Source organism: Salmo salar, chromosome 22 (genome assembly GCF_965601325.2).
Source record: "Salmo salar chromosome 22, fSalSal1, whole genome shotgun sequence".
NCBI classification, from domain to species: Eukaryota; Metazoa; Chordata; class Actinopteri; order Salmoniformes; family Salmonidae; genus Salmo; species Salmo salar.
In genome coordinates, this window is record NC_138312.1 from 59,460,236 (window position 1) to 59,480,209 (window position 19,974).

Here is a 19,974-nt window from a genome sequence, read left to right on the forward strand (position 1 = left end):
TACCCGGACTAACTATTTAGCGGTCTTATTGGTTCGGGGTAGAAGCTGTTCAGCGTCTTGATTCCAGACTTAGTGCATCGGTACCGCTTGCCATGCGGTAGCAGAGAGAACCGTCTTTAACTTAGGTGGCTGGAGTACATTTTTAGGGCCTTTCTCTGACACCGCCTGGTATAGAGGTCCTGGATGGTAGGTGAGCTCGGCACCAGTGATGTACTGGGCCGAACGCACTACCCTCTGTAGCGCCTTGTGGTCGGATGCCATGCAGTCAGTCAATATGCTCTTAATTTTTTATTTTACCTTTATTTAACAAGGCAAGTCAGTTAAGATCTAAATTCTTATTTACAATGACGGCCTACACCGGCCAAACCCGGACGACGCTGGGCCAATTGTGTGCCGCCCTATGGGACACCCAATCACGGCCAGTTGTGATACAGCCTGGATTCGAACCAGGGTGTCTGTAGTGATGCTGCGCCACTCGGGAGTAGCTGTATAACTTTTTGAGGATCTGAGGGCCCATGCCGAATCTTTACAGCCTCCGAATGGGGGAAGAGGTGTTGTCGTGCCTTTAACACGACGACTGTGTTGGTGTGTGTGGACAGTGGACCATGATAATTCCTTAGTAATGTGGACACAGAGGAATTTGAAGCTCCCGACCTACAGTAAACCACTACAGCCCAGTCGATGTGGATGGGAGGGGGGGGCGTGCTGCGTTCTCTCTAGTCCATGATCAGCTGCTTGTCTTGAGGGAGGGAGAGGTTGAGGGAGAGGTTGTTCTCCAGGCACCACAGGTTCAGGGCCACCAGCCAAATGCGGTGGGTAAGATGTAAGAGCGAATTTGTAAGTCGCTCTGGATAAGAGCGTCTGCTAAATGACGTAAATGTAAACGTAAATGTAAATGTCTATTCCACCAGTCACGTTGGCAGGTGGTCAGGGCTCCACAGTGCCAGCATTTCACTTGTGAATAAAAATAGTCAAGTAGGATCACATTTATAGTAAAGTAAAGTATTTCTGCCGTGTTGTGTCATAGCTGGTAAATGAATCGCACAAAGTCAAAGAACTACAAATCTCCTATAGCCTAGCCCACCTGGTGCTGCAACACTGTCTGACTGGGGGTTGTGCGCACGTGAAGAGCTGAATTGTAAGATTCATTTTTAGAAGTGCAGATATAGATTGTTTAATAGTCACATGTTGCAAGGTTGCAGGTGTGATTGCAAGGTACAGTAAAAATCTTAGGCTTCGAGCTCCAACATGCAGCACTTAGTAAAATAAAATATAAAATAATGGAAACGGTAATTAAAAACGATATAAATTACATTTTTACATTTACATTTTAGTCATTTAGCAGACGCTCTTATCCAGAGCAACTTACAGTAGTGAATGCATACATTTCATATATTATTTTTTTGTACTGGCCCCCCGTGGGAATCGAACCCACAACCCTGGCGTTGCAAACACCATGCTATACCAACTGAGTCACAGGGAAGGCAGAATAACACTGCCACAGTTATTAAATAATAATAACTGTGGCAGTGATTAATAAATAAATGTCCATTGGGGTGGAGGCAGAGTTAAAACTGTTGAGGGGGTGGGGGGGGACTGATCATAGGGGGAGCAGCAGCTTGATTATTTAGTGAAGAAAAAAAAACTACTAATAATAATATATATATTAACAACTGCAACAGTGATGAGTGGCGTTGGGAGTGCGGGGATGTCTATAGGGGGAGTAGAATGGGGGGGGAGCAGGTAGCTAACTAGTGGTGGCTATTCAGCAGCCTGATGGTCTGAGGGTAGAAACTATTGGCCAGTCTTTCAGTTTTTGCCACGGTTCTCCTCTACTGCCCGCGTATGAGTGATTGAAGCGGGGAGAACAGGCCATGGCTCGGGGACAGGCCGAATTTCTTCAGCATCCCTTGGGGACAGGCCGAATTTCTTCAGCATCCCTTGGGGACAGGCCAAATTTCTTCAGCATCCTGAGGTTGAAGAGTAGCTGTCGTGCCTTCACTACAGTGGCCGTGTGGCTAAACCATTTCACCTTCTCTGAGATGCTGAGGACTTATTGACCACAGCGGCTCCGTTGATGAGGATGGGGGCGTGTCCAGCCTTGTTCCTCCTGAAGTCCACAATCCAGGTTATTTTTTGTTGATTGACTTTCAACTGCCAGGGAAGACAGCACTTCTACTGGTCAGACTCAATCTTACAGGCGCAAACATGACTTGAGTAGCGCTTACCAAGGTAACCTCCCGCCCTTAAAGGGGCAGGTGAAATGTTTTGTCTCATATGTGAGTTGACTCAGGTCACAAAAAATGTAATTTAACAATATACCACATTACTTCTTACTAGTAGTACATGTATTATTTTACAAAACATTACAGAACATCCTTTTTTATATGAATACTGTAATAATATTTTGGTTGGTAAAAAAATCGGGATGTTTTTTATTCCCTGGCCAGGTCACTAACGTCCTCCCTATAGAGTGCCTCATCGTCGTCAGTCAACCATTGCGTTGTCAGCAAACTTGCTGTGTTTGGCCACGCAGTCATCGGTGAACAGGGAATACAGGAGGGGACTAAGCACTCACCCCTGATGGGCCCCCGTGTTGAGGGTCAGAGTGGTGTATGTGTTGTTACCTACCCTCACCAGTCCCAAGGATCCTTAACTTAGTGATGAGCTTGGAGGGCACTATGGTGTTGAACACTGAGCTGTAGTCAATGAATAGCATTCTCACATAGGTGTTACTCTTGTCCGAGTGGGAGAGGGCAGTGTGGAGTGTTACCTTCGCGTTCTTGGGCACAAGGACTATAATGGTCTGCTTGAAACATGTAGGTATTACAGACTCAGTCAGGGAGAGGTTGAAAATATCAGTGAAAACACTTGCCAGCTGTCCAGCGCATGCTCCGAGTACTCATCCTGGTAATCCACCTGGCTCCTGGCCTTGTAAATGTTAACCTGTTTAAATGTCTTGCGCACATCGGCTACAGAGAGCGAGATCACACAGTCGTCCTAAACATCTGGTGCTCTCATGCATAGTTCAGTGTTGCTTGCCTCGAAGCCAGCATAGAAGGAATTTAGCTCTTCTGGTAAGCTCATGTTACTGGGCACCTCGCGGCTGGGTTTCCCTTTGTAGTCCGTGATATACTCCAAGCCCTTCCACATCCGACGAGCATCAGACCTGGCATAGTAGGATTCAATTTTAGTCTTGTATTGATGTTTTGACTGTTTGATGGCTCGTCAGAGGTTGTAGCGGGATTTCTTTTAAGCATCCGGATTAGTGTCATGCTCCTTGAAAGCGGCAGCTGTAGCCTTTAGCTCAATGCGGATGTTGCCTGTAATCCATGGCTTCTGATTGGGGTATGTACGCACAGTTTGTCGGAAGTTTACATACACCTTAGCCAAATACATTTAAACTCAGATTGTCACGATTCCTGACATTTAATCCTAGTAAAAATTCCCTGTTTTAGGTCAGTTATGATCACCACTTTATTTTAAGAATGTGAAATGTCAGAATAATAGTAGAGAACGATTTACTTCAGCATTTATTTATTTCATCACATTCCCAGTGGGTCAGAAGTTTACATACACCCAATTAGTATTTGGTAGCATTGCCTTTAAGTTGTTTAACTTGCGTCAAATGTTTCTGGTAGCTTTCCACAAGCTTCCCACAATAAGTTGGGGGAATTTTGGCCCATTCCTCCTGACAGAGCTGGTGTAACAGACTCAGGTTTGTAGGCCTTCTTGCTCGCACACACTTTTTCAGTTCTGCCCACAAATTTTCTATGGTATTGAGGTCAGGGCTTTATGATGTCCACTCCAATACCTTGACTTTGTTGTCCTTAAACCATTTTGCCACAACTTTGAAAGTATGCTTGGGGTCATTGTCCATTTGGAAGACCCATTTGTGACCAAGCTTTAACTTCCTGACTGATGTCTTGAGATGTTGCTTCAATATATCCACATAATTGTCCTTCCTCATGATATCTATTTTATGAAGTGTACCAGTCCCTCCTGCAGCAAAGCACACCCACAACATGATGCTGCCACCTCCGTGCTTCACGGTTGGGATGGTGTTCTTTGGCTTGCAAGCCTTCCCCCTTTTTCCTCCTAACATAACGATGGTCATTATGGCCAAACAGGTCTATTTTTGTTTCATCAGACCAGAGGACATATCTCCAAAAAGTACCATCTTTGTCCCCATGTGCAGTTGCAAACCGTAGTCTGGCTTTTTTATGGTGGTTTTGGAGCAGTGGCTTCTTCCTTGCTGAGCGGCCTTTCAGGTTATGTCGATATAGGACTCGTTTTACTGTGGATATAGATACTTTTGTACCTGTTTCCTCCAGCATCTTCACAAGGTCCTTTGCTGTTTTCCTGGGATTGATTTGCACCTTTCGCACCAAAGTACGTTCATCTCCAGGAGACAGAACGCGTCTCCTTCCTGAGTGGTATGACGGCTGTGTGGTCCCATGGTGTTTATACTTGTGTACTATTATTTGTACAGACGAACGTGGTACCTTCAGGCATTTGGAAATTGCTCCCAAGGATGAACCAGACTTGTGGAGGTCTCCAATTTTTTTTCTGAAGTCTTGGCTGATTTCTTTTGATTTTCCCATGATGTCAAGCAAAGAGGCACTGAGTTTGAAGGTAGGCCTTGAAATACATCCACAGGTAAACCTCCAATTGACTCAAATGATGTCAATTAGCCTATCAGAAGCTGCTAAAGCCATGACATCATTTTCTGGAATTTTCCAAGCTGTTTAAAGGCAAAGTCAAGTTAGTGTATGTAAACTTCTGACCCACTGGTATTGTGATACAGTGAATTATACGTGAAATAATCTGTCTGTAAACAATTACTTGTGTCATGCAAAAAGTAGATGTCCTAACCGACTTGCCAAAACAATAGTTTGTTAACAAGAAATTTGTGGAGTGGTTGAAAAATGAGTTTTAATGACTCCAACCTAAGTGTATGTAAACTTCTGACTTCAACTGTACGTACAGTCACTATGAAGCCAGTGACCGAAGTGTTAAATTCCTCAATGTTATCGGATGTCTACCGGAACATATTCCAGTAAACTGTTGGGGTGTGTGGGTTTGTATGTATGAAGTTTGGGTCTAAGGTATCTTATTGCCTGCCAAGCGAATGGAATACAAAAACTGTGATTCAAACAAAAGATTCCTGCATGTTTATGATTAGCTGGTTGCTCTGGGCAGTGGCACATAGTAAATTGGTTAATGTTCCAAGCCAGCAACAAACACACACACACACACACACACACACACACACACACACACACACACACACACACACACACACACACACACACACACACACACACACACACACACACACACACACACACACACACGCGCATGTATGCGCACACACACGCACGAACGCACGCCGAGTACACGCACACGTCTGCAACGTATGCACGCACACGCTCACAGTTTGCTGACAGGTACCAGTTGATCTCATGCAGCAATCAAGTAGCACCGTTTTTCTGTCTTGAGTGATGTGGATATTTAGACTACAGGGTCCCAAGCAGGACGTTATTGTAGCTGAGGATCAAAGCAGACATCCTATCGGTGACAAGTACCAGGAGGTTATAAGGTCTGGGGAGAAATAAACTGCCTTCTAAAGTGAATGTCAAAACCTACAGAACAGGCTGCGTCCCCGATGGCTGCATCCCTGAGTGCACTAATGACTTTAGGGCCCATATTGGCTCTGATCAAAAGAAGTGCATTCTATAGGGAATAGGGTACCATAGGGCTCTGGTCTAAAGTAGTGCACTATATAGGGAATAGGATGCCATAGGGCTCTGGTCTAAAGTAGTGCACTATGTAGGGAATAGGGTGCCATAGGGCTCTGGTCTAAAGTAGTGCACTATATAGGGAATATGGTGTTATTTGGGACTCCAGTCTGTACAAATAAAGCTTTACCAGAGAGTCTGAAATGTCTCTCGTATGACTTAGATATATGTACAACTGTACATTCAAAATCAAATGTGGTTTTTGGGGGTCTGGAATTGAAGTGAGAGATCTTTAACAACTCTTGGTTCAGTAAAAATGATTAACCAATATTTTATATATTATATCTGGTACTATCCCCAAGGTTTGGAAAGCGGTCTATGTACTTCCCAACGGTGGTGACCCTTGTGACCTAAATAAATATCGCCATATTTCTAAATGTTTTTTGCCTTTTTAAAATATTAGAATCCTTGATTCATTCTCAGCTAAGATCTTTCTTATCTTTGAAATGTATTCTAAATGTACATCAGTTCTTATTTAGACCAGGTTCATAGCACTATCTCTACTGCATCCCAAGTTATAAATGATGTGGTTATAATTGTATGGATAAAAGGCATCATTCTGCTGCCCTCTTCATTGACCTGTGTCACGGTTGTTATAAGGGGCGGACCAAGATGCAGCGTTTTCGTAGTTCCACATATTTATTGACCGTGAAACTACATGCCATACATAAATAAACTTGAATTACAAACGCAACAAACCGTGATGCAGAGAGGACAACACACTACTCAAAAGACAATAACCCACAAACAACAATGAGAAACACCCCTACTAAATATGACCTCCAATTAGAGGCAATGAGGACCAGCTGCCTCCAATTGAAGGTCAACCCAATAAACCCCAACCTAGAAATAGACAAACTAGAACTACAACATAGAAATAGAAAACATAGAACAAACACAAAAACACCCCCTGTCACGCCCTGACCACTCTACCATAGAAAATAACAAATTATATTGGTCAGGACATCTTCATTGACCTGTCAAAGGCTTTCGATACTATTGATCACTCGCTGCTAATATAGAGGCTTTCCTCAATTGGACTAGACCAGGCTGCATGGAACTGGTTTAAACATGACTTGATAGAACTCAACGTGTATCTACAGATGGAATTAAATCAGGTTTCCTGGATATTATGAAAGTGGTCCTGCAGGGGTCGATTTTGAGTCCTGTATCTTAAGGACAAAGCAAACATTTCTGCAAATGTGTAAAAAATAAAATACAGAAATATCTTATTTACATAAATATTCAGACTCTTTGCTGTGAGACTCGAATTTGAGCTCAGGTGCATCCTGTTTCCATTTATCATCTTGATTGGAGTCCACCTGTGGTAATTCCAATTGATTGGACATGATTTGGGAAGGCACACACCTGTCTATTTAATGTCCCACAGTTGACAGTACATGTCAGCAAAAACCAAGCCATGAGGTTGAGGGAATTGTCTGTAGAGCTCCGAGACAGGATTGTGTCATGGCACAGGTCTGGGGAAGGGTACCAAAAAATGTCTGCAGCATTGAAGGTCCCCAAGAACACAGTACCCTCCATTATTCTTAAATGGAAGAAGTGTGGAACCACCAAGACTCTTCCTAGAGCTGGCTGCCCAGCCAAACTGAGCAATCAGGGGAGAAGGGTTTTGGTCAGGGAGGTGACCAAGAACTCGATGGTCACTCTTACAGAGCTCTAGAGTTCCTCTGTGGAGATAGGAGAACCTTCCAGAAGGACAACCATCTCTGCAGCACTCCACCAATCAGGCCTTTATGGTAGATTGGCCAGACTGAAGCCACCCCTTAGTAAAAGGCACATGACAGCCCGCTTGGAGTTTGCCAAAAGGTACCTAAAGGACTCTCAGACCATGAGAAACAAGATGAATGGAGCAAAGTACAGAGAGAGAGCAATCCTGTTCCAGAGCGCTCAGGACCTCAGACTGGGGCAAAAGTTCACCTTCCAACAGGACAACAACTCTCAGACTGGGGGCAAAGGTTCACCTTCCAACAGGACAACAACCCTCAGACTGGGGCGAAGGACCTCAGACTGGGGGGCGAAGGTTCACCTTCCAACAGGACAACAACCTTAAGTACACAGCCAAGACAATGCAGGAGTGGCTTCGGGACAAGTCTCTGAATGTCCTTCAGTGGCCCAGCCAGAGCCTGGAATTGAACACGATCGAACATCTCTGGAGAGACCTGAAAATATTTGTACAGCAACACTCCCCATCCAACCTGACTGAGAAGAATGGGAGAAACTGCCCAAATACAGGTGTGCCAAGCTTGTAGCGGCATCACTGCCAAAGGTGCTTCAACAAAGTCTGAATGCTGATGTAAATGTGATATTTAAGTGTTTTTATCAAAAAAACTGTTTTTTATTATGTCATTATAAGGTGTTGTTTGATGAGGGGGAAAAACAGTGTAATCCATTTTAGAATAACAAAACAAAATGTGGAAAAAGTCAAGGGTTCTGTGTTGTTCTGTAGAGCGCATAAAAATAACTCTGATGATTTAACCATATGTACTTTGGATGGTGTCTATATTGATCGTGTCCCTACTTACAAATATCTGGGCATCTGGATAGATGAAAAGCTGTCTTTTAAAAAAAGCTTATTGACAAGTTAAGAAGCTGAGAATAAAACCTAATCTTCTATAGAAATAGGTCCTGCCTCTCGATAAATAGCAGAAAGCAGATTAGTCAGTCGACGTTGCTATCGGACTTTGGCGACATCGTCTATATGAACGCAGCTGCTACTTCGTTAGAGCCTTTAGAGGCAGTTTATCATAGCGCACTGCTATTTATTACAGGCAACAGTACTAATCACTGCATCCTCTACCAGAAAGTTGGTTGGACCTCTTTGATATCTCCTGAGTGACGCAGCGGTCTAAGGCCCTGCATCTCAGTGCAAGAGGCGTCACTACAGTCCCTGGTTCGAATCCAGGCTATATCACACACGGCTGTGATTGGGAGTCCCCATAGGGTGGCGCACAATTGGCCCAGCGTTGTCCAGGTTGGGCTGGGGTAGGCCGTCATTGTAAATAAGAACTTGTTCTTAACTGACTTGCCTAGTTAAATAAAACTATTTGTTTTTTATCACGTAGGTTGACACATTGCTATGTTTTCATTTAGTTAAAGCTATTTTTGTATAAGTCCCACTGTACTTAAAACTTTAGACATATGAGTGATCACACCCAGTCTCAGGGAAATTCCTTTGGTCTCAGCTGAGTTAGGTAAATCAGCATTTCGTTTTCTTGCACTTTATTTATGGAACACTCTTCAAAATGTACTTAAATGTGTTCTGGTGCCTCTAGGGCAATTCAGAAAGCTGATTGAGGACCTTATTACTGATGAATGTGTTTGTTTATTATGACCGTGTTTTTCTTTCTTTCTGCTTGCATTTTGTTTTTATATTGATGTGTGTATTTCCTGTAATTTATTCTAATTCAGGGCTCAGCTGTAAAAGAGACCATTGTCTCAGTATAACTGATAAAAACAGATTTTGTTGAACGAAATTCAACTGTTTTTCCTCAGTTTCAAGTTAATATGTTATTTTCAAAAGCTTGGTGTTAGCATTTGAAAGCTGTCCAGAGATCGTCATTTAGTCAAGATGTTCTGGAGTCCTGGTGCCTCAGAGGCAGATAAGATTGTTAGAGGAATTCGTTAACTTATCTCAGACAAGACTTGGTGACAAACCAGACCAAGTCAAAGATGGTAGGAAGAGTTTTTTTGGGGGGACAGAGTTATTTTTGGTGCCCTCCATTCTGTAACCAATTAGGCCTAACCTACACCTCCTTACATGTGTCTTTCAATTCAATTCAGAGGACTTAAACATATGTTTACATTGCCAAAGCAAGTGAAGTAGATAATAAACAAAAGTGAAATAAACAATAATAAAAATGAACAGTAAACATTACACTCACAGAAGTTCCAAAAGAATAAAGACATTACAAATGTCATATTATGTATATATACAGTGTTGTAATGATGTGCAAATAGTTAAAGTACAAAAGAGAAAATAAATCAACATAAATATGGGTTGTATTTACAATGGTGTTTGTTCTTCACTGGTTGCCCTTTTGTTGTGGCAACAGGTCACAAATCTTGCTGCTGTGATGGCACACTGTGGTATTTCACCCAGTAGATATTGGTCAATAGATATGGGTCTGTGTGATCTGAGGGAAATATGTGTCTCTAATATGGTCATACATTTGGCAGAAGGTTAGGAAGTGCAGCTCAGTTTCCACCTCATTTTGTGGGCAGTGTTGCACATAGCCTGTTTTCTCGAGAGCCAACGGCGGCCTCTCTCAATAGCAAGACTATGCTCACTGAGTCTATACATAGTCAAAGATTTCCTTAAGTTTGGGTCAGTTACAGTGGTCAGGTATTCTGCCACTGTGTCCTCTCTGTTTAGGGCCAGATAGCATTATAATTTGCTCTGCTTGTTTGTTAATTACTTGACACATTGGAAATAATTATATTTTTGTTTTCTCATGATTTGGTTGGGTCTAATTGTGCTGCTGTCCAGGGGATCTGTGGGGTGTGTTTGTGAACGGAGCCCCAAGACCAGCTTGCTTAGGGGGCTCTTCTCCAGGTTCATCTCTCTGTAGGTGATGGCTTTGTTATGGAAGGTTTGGGAATCGCTTCCTTTTAGGTGGTTGTAGAATTTATCGGCTCTTTTCTGGATTTTATTAATTAGCGGGTATCGGCCTAATTCTACTCTGCATGTATTATTTGGTGTTTTACGTTGTACATAGAGGATATTGTTGCAGAATTCTGCATGCAGAATCCCATTTTGTGAATTCTTGATTGGTGAGTGGACCCCAGACCTCACAAACATAAAGGGCAATGGGTTCAAGTATTTTTAGCCAGATCCTAATTAGTATGTACAATTTTGTGTTCCTTTTGATGGCATAGAAGGCCCTTCCTGCCTTGTCTCTCAGATCGTTTACAGCTTTGTGGAAGTTACCTGTGGCTCTGATGTTTAGCACAAGATATGTATAGTTTTTTTGTGTGCTCTAGGGCAACGGTGTCTAGATGGAATTTGTATTGGTGGTCCTGGCAACAGGACCTTTTTTGGAACACCATTATTTTTGTCTTACTGAGATGTACTGTCAGGGCCCAGGTCTGACAGAATCTGTGCAAGAGATCTAGGTGCTGCTGTAGGCCCTCCTCTCCTTGGTTGGTGACAGAAGCACCAGATCATCAGAAAACAGTAGACATTTGACTTCAGATTCTAGTAGGGTGAGGCCAGGTGCTGCAGACTGTTCTAGTGCCCTCGCCAATTCATTGACATATATGTTGAAGAGGGTGGGGCTTAAACTGCATCCCTGTCTCACCCCACGGCCCTGTGGAAAGAAATGTGTTTTTTTCCCCAATTTTAACTGCATACTTGTTGTTTGTGAACATGGATTTTATAATGTATGTTTTTCCCCCCAACATCACTTCCCATCAATTTGTATAGCAGACCCTCGTGCCAAATTGAGTCAAAAGCTTTTTTGAAATCAACAAAGCATGAGAAGACTTTGGTTTGGTTTGTTTGTTTGTCAATTAGGGTGTGCAGGGTGAATACGTGGTCTGCCGTACGGTAATTTGGAAAAAGTTAATTTGACATTTGCTCAGTACATTGTTTTCACTGAGGAAATGTCCGGGTCTGCTGTAAATGATAATGCAGAGGATTTTCCCAAGGTTGCTGTTCACGCATATCCCATGGTAGTTATTGGGGTCAAATTTGTCTCCACTTTCATGGATTGGTGTGATCAGTCCTTGATTCCAAAAATTGGGGAAGATGCCAGAGCTAAGGATGATGTTAAAGAGTTTTAGTATAGCCAATTGGAATTTGTGTCCTGTATATTTTATAATTTAAATTAGGATACCATCAACACCACAGGCCTTTTTGGGTTGGAGGGTTTGTATTTTGTCCTGTAGTTCCTTCAATGTAATTGGAGAATCCAGTGGGTTATGGTAGCTATTTAAATTATATGAGAAAAAAAATATTCAATTTTATTTGGAACGGCAAGCCAGACAAAATTAAACGGGCCTATTTATATAATGAATATGAATTCGGAGGGCAGAAATTATTAAATATTAAAGCATTAGACCTCTCACTAAAGGCTTCAGTCATACACAAGTTATACTTAAATCCAAACTGGTTTTCTAGTAAATTGGTAGGAATGTCTCATCCTATGTTCAAGAATGGCCTTTTTCCCTTTATTCAGATTACAACTGCTCACTTTCGGTTGTTTGAAATGGAAATAATCTCCAAAATATAGTTATTTTTTTAAACAAGCCTTAGAAAGTTGGTTGCAATTTCAGTTTAATCCACCTGAAAAGACAGAACAAATAATACAACAAATATTGTGGTTAAACTGAAATATACTAATTGATAAAAAAATATATTTTTCGAAGAAGTTTTAAAAAAAGGTATAATTCTAGTGAATGATATCATAAATAGAACTAGTGGAGTTATGTCACACATGCAGCTAACACAGACATATGGAAATGTCTGCTCAACCCAAAATTACAACCAAATAATTGCAGCATTACCACAAAAATGGAAGAGGCAAGTAGAAAAAAGTAAGGAACTTGTATGTCGGCCCTGTATTAAAGAACATAAATGGTAAAAGAAAAGTGGGATAAATAAAAACATATACCAATTTCATTAAAGGACCAAAAAACGGACAGTTGTGCCATATAAATTGCAAAATAGTTGGGAAGAGATTTTCGATGTACCCATTCCATGGCACATGGTTTATGAATTGATAAGCAAAACAACGCCGGATTCAAAACTTCAAATGTTTCAATTTAAATTACTATACAAAATTCTTGCAACCAATAGAATGTTATATATATGGGGGATACAATTTTCCCAGCTCTGCAGATTCTGCTGTGAGGAGGCAGAGTCATTAGATCATTTATTTTGGTACTGTCCATATGTAGCTCGTTTTTGGTCACAGGTCCAGGAATGGCTGAAGAATTGCAACATTTGCCTAGAACTAACGCTGCAGATAGCAATACTGGGTGATTTGAAAAGCCATAGTCAATCAATCAATAATATAATAATTATTTTAGCAAAACAAATTATATTTAATTTACAATCTGTAGAAGGTATGAGAACAGAAAGGTTCAGTACTTTTGTGAAGCATCACATCACAGTTGAATAATATATGGCACATAGAAATCCAAAGTGGATGGTGTTGAGAGCTAGATGGGAGGGGTTGAATGGAGCTGAAGGGTGGGACTACTAACAAGTTAACCAATGTAAAACATACGGGGTCTGTAAAACGTATATAGGTTCAGAAATGTTGTGAAATAGCACAGTTACAAATAGAAATCAAACTGGATGGACATCAGAAATAGAGGAAGGACTAAAAACAAACAAAATATTACTATTGTAAAATAGATTGTGTCTGTAAAATGTGTATAGTATGTATAAACTGAAGGTAGAAGCCTAAGTGTTATTGTTTATTAGTTTACTCCAATTGGGGGAAGGGTGGTGGGGTTTATGGGGAATAATAAAGGTATATTCTTAAAAAAGTATGTATGTCTATATAGGTATGTGCGTGCGTGCATGTATATATATATATGTATGTGTATATATATGTGTATATGTATGCATATTTACCCCAAAAATATATGGGGGATTGGAAATGATGCAGACAATTACATTGATGGAAGCAACAATCTTTCTGCAATATTAAGTTCATCCACCCCTTAACAAATTTAAATAAAAACTCATTCAAGGTGTGTGTGTGTGTGTGTGTGTGTGTGTGTGTGTGTGTGTGTGTGTGTGTGTGTGTATATATATATATATAGAGAGAGAGAGAGAGAGAGAGAGAGAGAGGCCAATATAAAGAACCATTAGAATAAGTGTGTATTCTCCTGTACTGAAGTTTATAATACCAGACCATCAAAACAGTTTTATAATGTATATGTAGGAAATGGCTAACTGTACATTAACTACTAACTAGATTAACAAAATGGAAAACTGTACTTCAACAAGGCAGAAATGGTCAAATTGTTAGCATACGAGCACAGATAACTGACGTTTTAAAACAAACACATTATCTTTATTTATTCTCCATAATCTAACAAGATAACAAGGCATTGAACTAATTAAAAAAAAAAAAAAATCTGCTTTACTATTAATACACTGTTATTACATTTTAGAAGGAATTATTACATGTATAATTTATTATTACATTTTAGAAGCCTTCTCTGAAAGCAGAAACCCATCCAAGATAGAGGGGATGTTAGTTTTAATCCCTATCCATACAAACACAGTCGGAGAATAAAATCATCCGATAACATGATTATCATCCTAGCACATGATAGTACAGTCAATCAATTAAAAACAAAGAATTAAAACCACTTATCTAGAAAATAAAATGTATTTAAATATACTCACGTGTCATCATCCTAATAACAGCACAGTCAATCAATCAAAAACAAACAACAACATATCAAGATAATAAAAATGAATTATTAACTTATGAAATACTTTTCTCTTTTTTTTTTAAGTTTCTGCTTTAGAGGATTCCAGGTTTCTACTATTTAGTTCCAATTTTATGGAAGCAAGGCTGGGTCCCAATTGGTACCCTATAGTCTATTTGGAAAGTCTGCATTTGGAAAGTTTGTAAGTCGCTCTGGATAAGAGCGTCTGCTAAATGACGTAAATGTAAATGAAAGTATTCAGAAACCTTCCCTTTTCCACATTTTGTTACATTACAGCCTTACTCTAAAATTGATAAAACAAATTAAATACATCCTCATCAATCTACACACAATAACCCGTAATAACAAATCAGAAACAGTTTTTTTTTTTAAATGTGTGCCTATGTATTCAACATTAAATACAGAAATACCTTATTTACAGAAGTATTCAGACCCTTTGCTATGAGATTCGAAATTGAGCTCAGATGCATCCTGTTTCCATTGATTGTCCTTGAGATGTTTCTACAACTTGATTGGAGTGCTGCCAGGGGGTGGAGTGCTGCCAGGAGAGCTAAACAGGGCTGGGGGAGGGGGGGTGGAGTGGTGCCAGGGGAGCTAAACAGGGCTGGGGGGGTGGAGTGGTGCCAGGGGAGCTGAACAGGGCTGGGGGGGTGGAGTGGTGCCAGGGGACCTAAACAGGGCTGGAGAACAGGAGTGGTGCCAGGGGAGCTAAACAGGGCTGGGGTAGGGGCGGTGGAGTGGTGCCAGGGGAGCTAAACAGGGCTGGGGGAGGGGGGGTGGAGTGGTGCCAGGGGAGCTAAACAGGGCTGGGGGGGTGGAGTGGTGCCAGGGGAGCTGAACAGGGCTGGGGGGGTGGAGTGGTGCCAGGGGACCTAAACAGGGCTGGAGAACAGGAGTGGTGCCAGGGGAGCTAAACAGGGCTGGGGTAGGGGCGGTGGAGTGGTGCCAGGGGAGCTAAACAGGGCTGGGGGAGGGGGGGTGGAGTGGTGCCAGGGGAGCTAAACAGGGCTGGAGAACAGGAGTGGTGCCAGGGGAGCTAAACAGGGCTGGGGGAGGGTGTTTGGGGGCAGGAACAGGGGCTGTCCAGACTCTGTCCACACTGCCAGCAGCAGTAATGGTCCTGGTGCCACACCCGACTGTCTATTCCCTTCTTGTAGTCCTCGCAGAAGATCAGCTGCAGACAGGACGAGAAAAGACAGAATGTGTTTAAGGGTTCTTTGTTGGGTAAAAGGGTTCTCCCTGTAACTATAAATGGTTATTCTACAGCCTTTATGGTTCTAGATAGCTTCTATCTTTGAGAGAACAGATATTGTGTCTGTGTCCAAAATGACACCCTACTACCTATATAGTGAACTAATTTAGACCACGCCCCATTTGGGACACATACACTGTGTCTGTGGTAATCTCCCCATAGAATAAAAATGGATAGAATGGGCATCCCTCCTTCTATCTTTATGAGTCCCAGTCACCTCATCACAGCTATGGCAGTGTGGTCTGGTCCTCTGGCAGTAGTGTATTCCACACAGCAGCTCTCCTCCCTCCCTTCCCTCCTCCTTTCCTCTCCTTTCTCCTCTCCTTTCCTTTCTCCTCTCCTTTCCTTTCTCCTCTCCTTTCCTTTCTCCTCTCCTTTCCTCTCCTCTCCTCTCACCTCGTCACAGCCTGCACAACGGGGTCTGGTCCTCTGGCAGTAATGTCTTCCACACAGCAGCTCTCCTTCCTTCCAGAAGTATACCAGATCAACCAGAGCCTCCCCACACTCTGAACACACAAAGCAGGTCGGGTGCCACTGCTTGTCGTAGCCTGCCCCCTCTGCATACACCACAGGACTGTCCAGGGGGGTGAGCTCCCCGCAACCACTGCAATGCTGTAGGAGAGAGGAGAAGGAGAGGGAATGGAGAGGGGGAGGTAGAGAGACAGAGAGAGAGAGAGAGAGAGTAGAGAGAGTAGACAGAGAGAGAGACAGAGAGACAGAGAGAGAGAGTAGACAGAGAGAGAGAGAGTAGAGAGAGTAGAGAGAGTAGAGAGAGTAGAGAGAGTAGACAGAGAGAGAGACAGAGAGACAGAGAGAGAGTAGAGAGAGTAGACATAGAGAGAGACAGAGAGTAGAGAGAGTTGAGAGAGAGAGTAGACAGAGAGACAGAGAGAGAGAGTAGAGACGGAGAGAGTAGAGAGAGTAGACAGAGAGAAACAGAGAGAGCGATAGTTGAGAGAGTAGACAGAGAGAGACAGAGAAACAGAGAGACAGAGAGAGATGGGGAATAAGAGGGAAAGAAAAACAATACCATTGAGAATTTTGTGGAACAGTGAAAAAACTAAATCTGAGCACCAGGAAGACATGACACTCATGATCCAGATGGAGCAACTCCAGCCCAGTCCAAGAGAGACGAGGCTGGCTGGGTGTAACCCACGAGCCAGTACGCTGTTCTATCCACACAAAACAACGTGATGATACTGCATGGGCCTCTCTCAAAGTAATCAAACCCACATCACCATAGCAACAGTGCCAAGGCCAACCGTGAACCCAAACCACGGTGCATTTCTGTTATGGTAGAAGCAATCAAATGCAGATGTTTAGTCAGCCTTTGATTCTCTCTCTCTCTCTCTCTCTCTCTCTCTCTCTCTCTCTCTCTCTCTCTTCTCTCTCTCTCTCTCTCTCTCTCTCTCTCTCTCTCTCTCCTCTCTCTCTCTCTCTCTCTCTCTCTCTCTCTCTCTCTCTCTCTCTCTCTCTCTCTCTCTCTCTCTCTCTCTCTCTCTCTCTCTCTCTCTCTCTCTCTCAACTGCTTTTCTAAACAGAGTGAAAGGTTTGTCTGTGTATCTGTATGAGAACAAGCTCTCTTCATTCTTTTTGTTTTTTTCCCCCTCTTCATTTCTCCATCAATAATTCATATTTTGGAATGACATTTGGCACATATGCTGAAAAACATTCCCATGCCCCCTGTGGCTCAGTTGGTAAAAAGATTTGATGATAATTTCACATCTCCCATAGGGACTTTTTTAAGTAACCTCCAATAAATTCTAAAGTTGTTAAAAGTGACTTCAGAGAAAGATTAATTATGACCTTCACCTTCTATTTGAATATCCGAGAAGGGTGTTGTTGATTTAATTAAAAACGATATTTTCTCTGCTATCTTTCCCAGCAAAAACTTAAGCTAAGCTAACTAATTACATAGGGAAAAGCAACCGCTAACACCTAATATTTCATTTTTGCTAAAGGAGAAATAAAAAAAAGATGGACAGAATTAGGATTACAGATCATACAGTCTCAAAGTGAGAATGCAACGGCCCTTGATTGGATATCTACTTGATCTATGTTCGGGCCTGTGACGTATCAAACAGACACCTCCCCAGGTCCCCCCAGGTCCCCCCTAGCCTCCCCAGGTCCCCCCTAGCCTCCCCAGGTCCCCCCTAGCCTCCCCAGGTCCCCCCCTAGACTCGCCAGGTCCCCCCAGGTCCCCCCTAACCTCGCCAGGTCCCCCCTAGCCTCGCCAGGTCCCCCCAGGTCCCCCCTAGCCTCGCCAGGTCCCCCCTAGCCTCGCCAGGTCCCCCCTAGCCTCGCCAGGTCCCCCCAGGTCCCCCCTAGCCTCCCCAGGTCCCCCCTAGCCTCCCCAGGTCCCCCCAGGTCCCCCCTAGCCTCGCCAGGTCCCCCCAGGTCCCCGCTAGCCTCGCCAGGTCCCCCCTAGCCTCGCCAGGTCCCCCCAGGTCCCCCCAGCTCCCCCCAGGTCCCCCCTAGCCTCCCCAGGTCCCCCCTAGCCTCCCCAGGTCCCCCCAGGTCCCCCCTAGCCTCGCCAGGTCCCCCCTAGCCTCCCCAGGTCCCCCCTAGCCTCGCCAGGTCCCCCCAGGTCCCCCCTAGCCTCGCCAGGTCCCCCCTAGCCTCGCCAGGTCCCCCCAGGTCCCCGCTAGCCTCGCCAGGTCCCCCCAGGTCCCCCCTAGCCTCGCCAGGTCCCCCCAGGTCCCCCCTAGCCTCGCCAGGTCCCCCCAGGTCCCCCCTAGCCTCGCCAGGTCCCCCCAGGTCCCCCCAGCTCCCCCCAGGTCCCCCCTAGCCTCGCCAGGTCCCCCCTAGCCACTCTCTCATCTTGATGAGCAAGAGACAACAACAAAAAATAATCCTAGCTTGCTAACGTTATATCCTCAGCCATATTCAAAATGTAATTCAAGCCAGATAAGCTTGTATTATTTAAATTGTATCGGTTTCTGTTAGTTTGACGTAGTCGTTGCTTGCTAGCTAGCTATCCAGTCTCCAGACTTAGCTGGAGTCTCACAGAAAAAACATGCTGAATAGCTTTGTTAGTGCATAAGTCCAATTAGATTTGGAATTTCCTGGCCTTTTCGGCTTCAGACCAAAGCTAATATTTCACTTAAAACATACTTTTTTGTATTTCATTTCCATTTTTTTTTTTTTTTTTACCCGGAAGATCTGATTATCAGACCTTCCAGGTAAAAAAAATTAAAAACTGGAAATGAAATACAAAAAAGTATGTTGTTCCACCACCAAACATTATTACTGTGCATTATAACTATTAGAAATGGCATGAAACAACATGGCTGTCAATGTCAGCAATGTACACACAACACCCCAGGTTTTAAAAAATTGTTGCAAATTTATTACACAAAAAAAAACTGAAATACCTTATTTTACATAAGTATTCAGACCCTTTGCTATGAGACTCGAAATTGAGCTCAGGTGCATCCTGTTTCCATTGATCATCCTTGAGATGTTTGTACAACTTGATCGGAGTCCACCTGTGCCAAATTCAATTGATTGGACATGATTTGGAAAGGCACACACCTGTCTATATAAGGTCCCACAGTTGACAGTGCATGTTAGAGCAAAAACCAAGCCATGAGGTCGAAGGAATTGTCCTTAGAGTTCCGAGACAGGATTGTGTCGAGGCATAGATCTGGGGAAGGGTACCAAAAAATGTCTGCAGCATTGAAGGTCCCCAAGAACAGTGGCCTCCATCATTTTTAAATGGAAGAGGTGTGGAACCACCAAGACTCTTCCTAGAGCTGGCCGCCCAGCCACTCTGAGCAATCGGGGGGAGAAGGGCCTTGGTCAGGGAGGTGACTAAGAACCTGATGGTCACTGAGCTCTAGAGTTCCTCTATTGAATAGAACCTTCCAGAAGGACAACCATCTCTGCAGCACTCCACCAATCAGGTCTTTATGGTAGAGTGGCCAGACAGAAGCCACTCCTCAGTAAAAGGCACATGACAGCCAGCTTGGCGTTTGCCAAGAGGCACATAAAGACTCTCAGACCATGAGAAACAAGATTCTCTGGTCTGATGAAATGAAGATTGAACTCTTTGGCCTGAATGCCAAGCGTCACGTCTGGAGGAACGGTGAAGCATGGTGGTGGCAACATCATGTCTCTGAATGTCCTTGAGTGGCCCAACAAGAGCCCAGACTTGAACCAGATCGAACATCTCTGGAGAGACTTGAAAATAGCTGTGCAGCAACACTCCCCATCCAACATGACAGAGCTTGAGAGAATCTGCAGAGAAGAATGGGAGAAACTCCCCAAATACAGGTGTACCCAAGAAGACTCGAGGCTGTAATCACTGCCCAAGGTTCTTCAACAAAGTACTGAGTAAAGGGTCTGAATACTTATGTAAATGTGATAAATCTGTAAAAAAATCATTATAAAAAAAAAAGAAAAACCAGTTTTTGCTTTGTCATTATGGGGTATTGTGATGTCATTATGAGGTATTGTGATGTCATTATGAGGTATTGTGATGTCATT

The 19,974-nt window shown here is 43.2% G+C and overlaps 1 protein-coding gene across 1 annotated transcript in view; it reads right to left on the reverse strand.

The window, feature by feature from the left end:
• Window positions 1-12,842: 12,842 nt before the first annotated feature.
• LOC106583772 (LIM and cysteine-rich domains protein 1) overlaps window positions 12,843-19,974 on the reverse strand; it is a 28,952-nt gene continuing 21,820 nt past the window's right edge. Inside the window, 2 exon segments of the mRNA XM_014168340.3 lie at window positions 12,843-15,408; window positions 15,883-16,098. Of these exon segments, the coding sequence (XP_014023815.2) occupies window positions 15,271-15,408; window positions 15,883-16,098 (354 nt within the window). The 3' untranslated portion in view covers window positions 12,843-15,270.